This window comes from Polistes canadensis, unplaced genomic scaffold (genome assembly GCF_001313835.1).
Source record: "Polistes canadensis isolate GaletaPanama2010 unplaced genomic scaffold, ASM131383v1 scaffold_70, whole genome shotgun sequence".
NCBI classification, from domain to species: Eukaryota; Metazoa; Arthropoda; class Insecta; order Hymenoptera; family Vespidae; genus Polistes; species Polistes canadensis.
The window spans coordinates 46,913-48,462 of record NW_014569617.1 but is presented as its reverse complement, the minus strand read 5'-3'; the positions used below and the strand labels follow the sequence as shown (position 1 = coordinate 48,462).

At 30.7% G+C, this 1,550-nt stretch overlaps 1 protein-coding gene across 1 annotated transcript; it reads right to left on the bottom strand.

Moving 5' to 3' along the window:
* Positions 1 to 107: 107 nt before the first annotated feature.
* On the bottom strand, positions 108 to 1,504 carry LOC106786245 (26S proteasome non-ATPase regulatory subunit 5; the record flags this gene model as incomplete). The annotated part of the gene is given in 1 exon segment (XM_014747406.1): positions 108 to 1,504. A coding segment is annotated over 1 exon segment (1,327 nt), but the record flags the coding sequence as incomplete, so codon positions are not given.
* Between the last annotated feature and the right edge of the window lie 46 nt (positions 1,505 to 1,550).

Below are 1,550 nucleotides of genomic sequence, written 5' to 3'. Positions count from 1 at the left end.
TATATTACAGAAATATATATATAAATTGTATATTATGAAATAATATACCATATTCAACAAAACAAAATGTACCTTTTGATTATTATGCAAATAACAACTTTATATGTTTTGTATGAAATATTAGAAGAAATGATATATTTAACGATATAATCTACACTTATTAATAACATTATTATTTTACATGGCACTTTCAAATCCAACTTCTGTATAGGTTTCAACGTAGAATGGGCCTTCGTTAACGAACTGTTTTAATTTTTTCATGGTACCAGCCTCGAATACATACGATTCCGCTTCAGACAAACATTGAACAATTTTGTATTTCAGTTCCTTACACAATTTGAAGGTTTCAATGTTTCTGTCTAAGAGAAACTCTATCAAACCTGGAGAATCAAATATATACTCTTGACCCCATGCTTGAGATGCCACAGTTACTAGAACTTCTAAACTAGCAAATCTGATGTCAATGAACGGTTGTTTAGACATTTTGACTATCAATCCTAATGGATCATCGCAAAGAGCGTTAAACCATGATTTTGTTAAAGATAAAATTCTATTATCTTGTTCAGTCTTTGGTACATTTATTAAAAAATTAAGATTATTCAAAGCGGAGATTTTTAAAGTTGTACGCGTTCCTTGAATAATTTCAGCTATTTTCTTCATTGCAAATAACATAGAATCTCCCAATGTCTGCAATGCATATTTTCCTTCCATATTTGTTGCAATGTATCCTAGCGTATCCAATGCAACATCTAAAAAAACTAGATCTTCATTATCTAATATTTTAAACAATGCTAAGACTACAGCTGGATATTTTAAGAACATTTCATTTGGCGACAATTGTGCAATGTTTCCAAAAAATTTCATGACATTACGAGTGAAAATATTTGACATGGGCTTTTCATCGGTATACGTCATTTTCTGAAAAAGTCCTGTCAAAACTTCTTGTTGTTCCAGATAATTCAAACCTTCTTCGGTCAAAGCCAATGGAGTAAGTGAATTTATGGCATTCAATTGCAATAATATATCATTATCTTGCAAAATATTGATGAGGCTGCTCAAAAATCCCGATTGTATAGTCGCCTCTAAATTTTCCTTGGAAATTGTGGCTATGCTTATTATAACGTCATAAACATGAAAACTAACATGGTCATTTTTAACGACAAGTTTGGCCAACGTTCTCAAAGGTTCTCCATGATATAAAGTTTTTACTCCATTCGGATTCTGTCCAATTTGTGTGATGAAATTCTTGGCTACTGCACAAATTACTTCATCTTTTTCGCTTATTCTATTAATAACTGCAACTATTAAATTAACATCTGCGATTAATGAAGGAAGCATTTTTTCATCGTTAGACGAAAGCAATAATTGCCTCAAAATAAACATTCTGATCACTGAATCGGAGTGATCTATTAATGGGAGTACTTTATCTGGATATTTTTTATAAATTTCACCCTTGCCATCGTACACCATTGTCAAAATTACGCATACGCGGTCTACGATATCTCTGAAATAAAAACGAGATATATATATTTAAATATAAATAAAAAAAT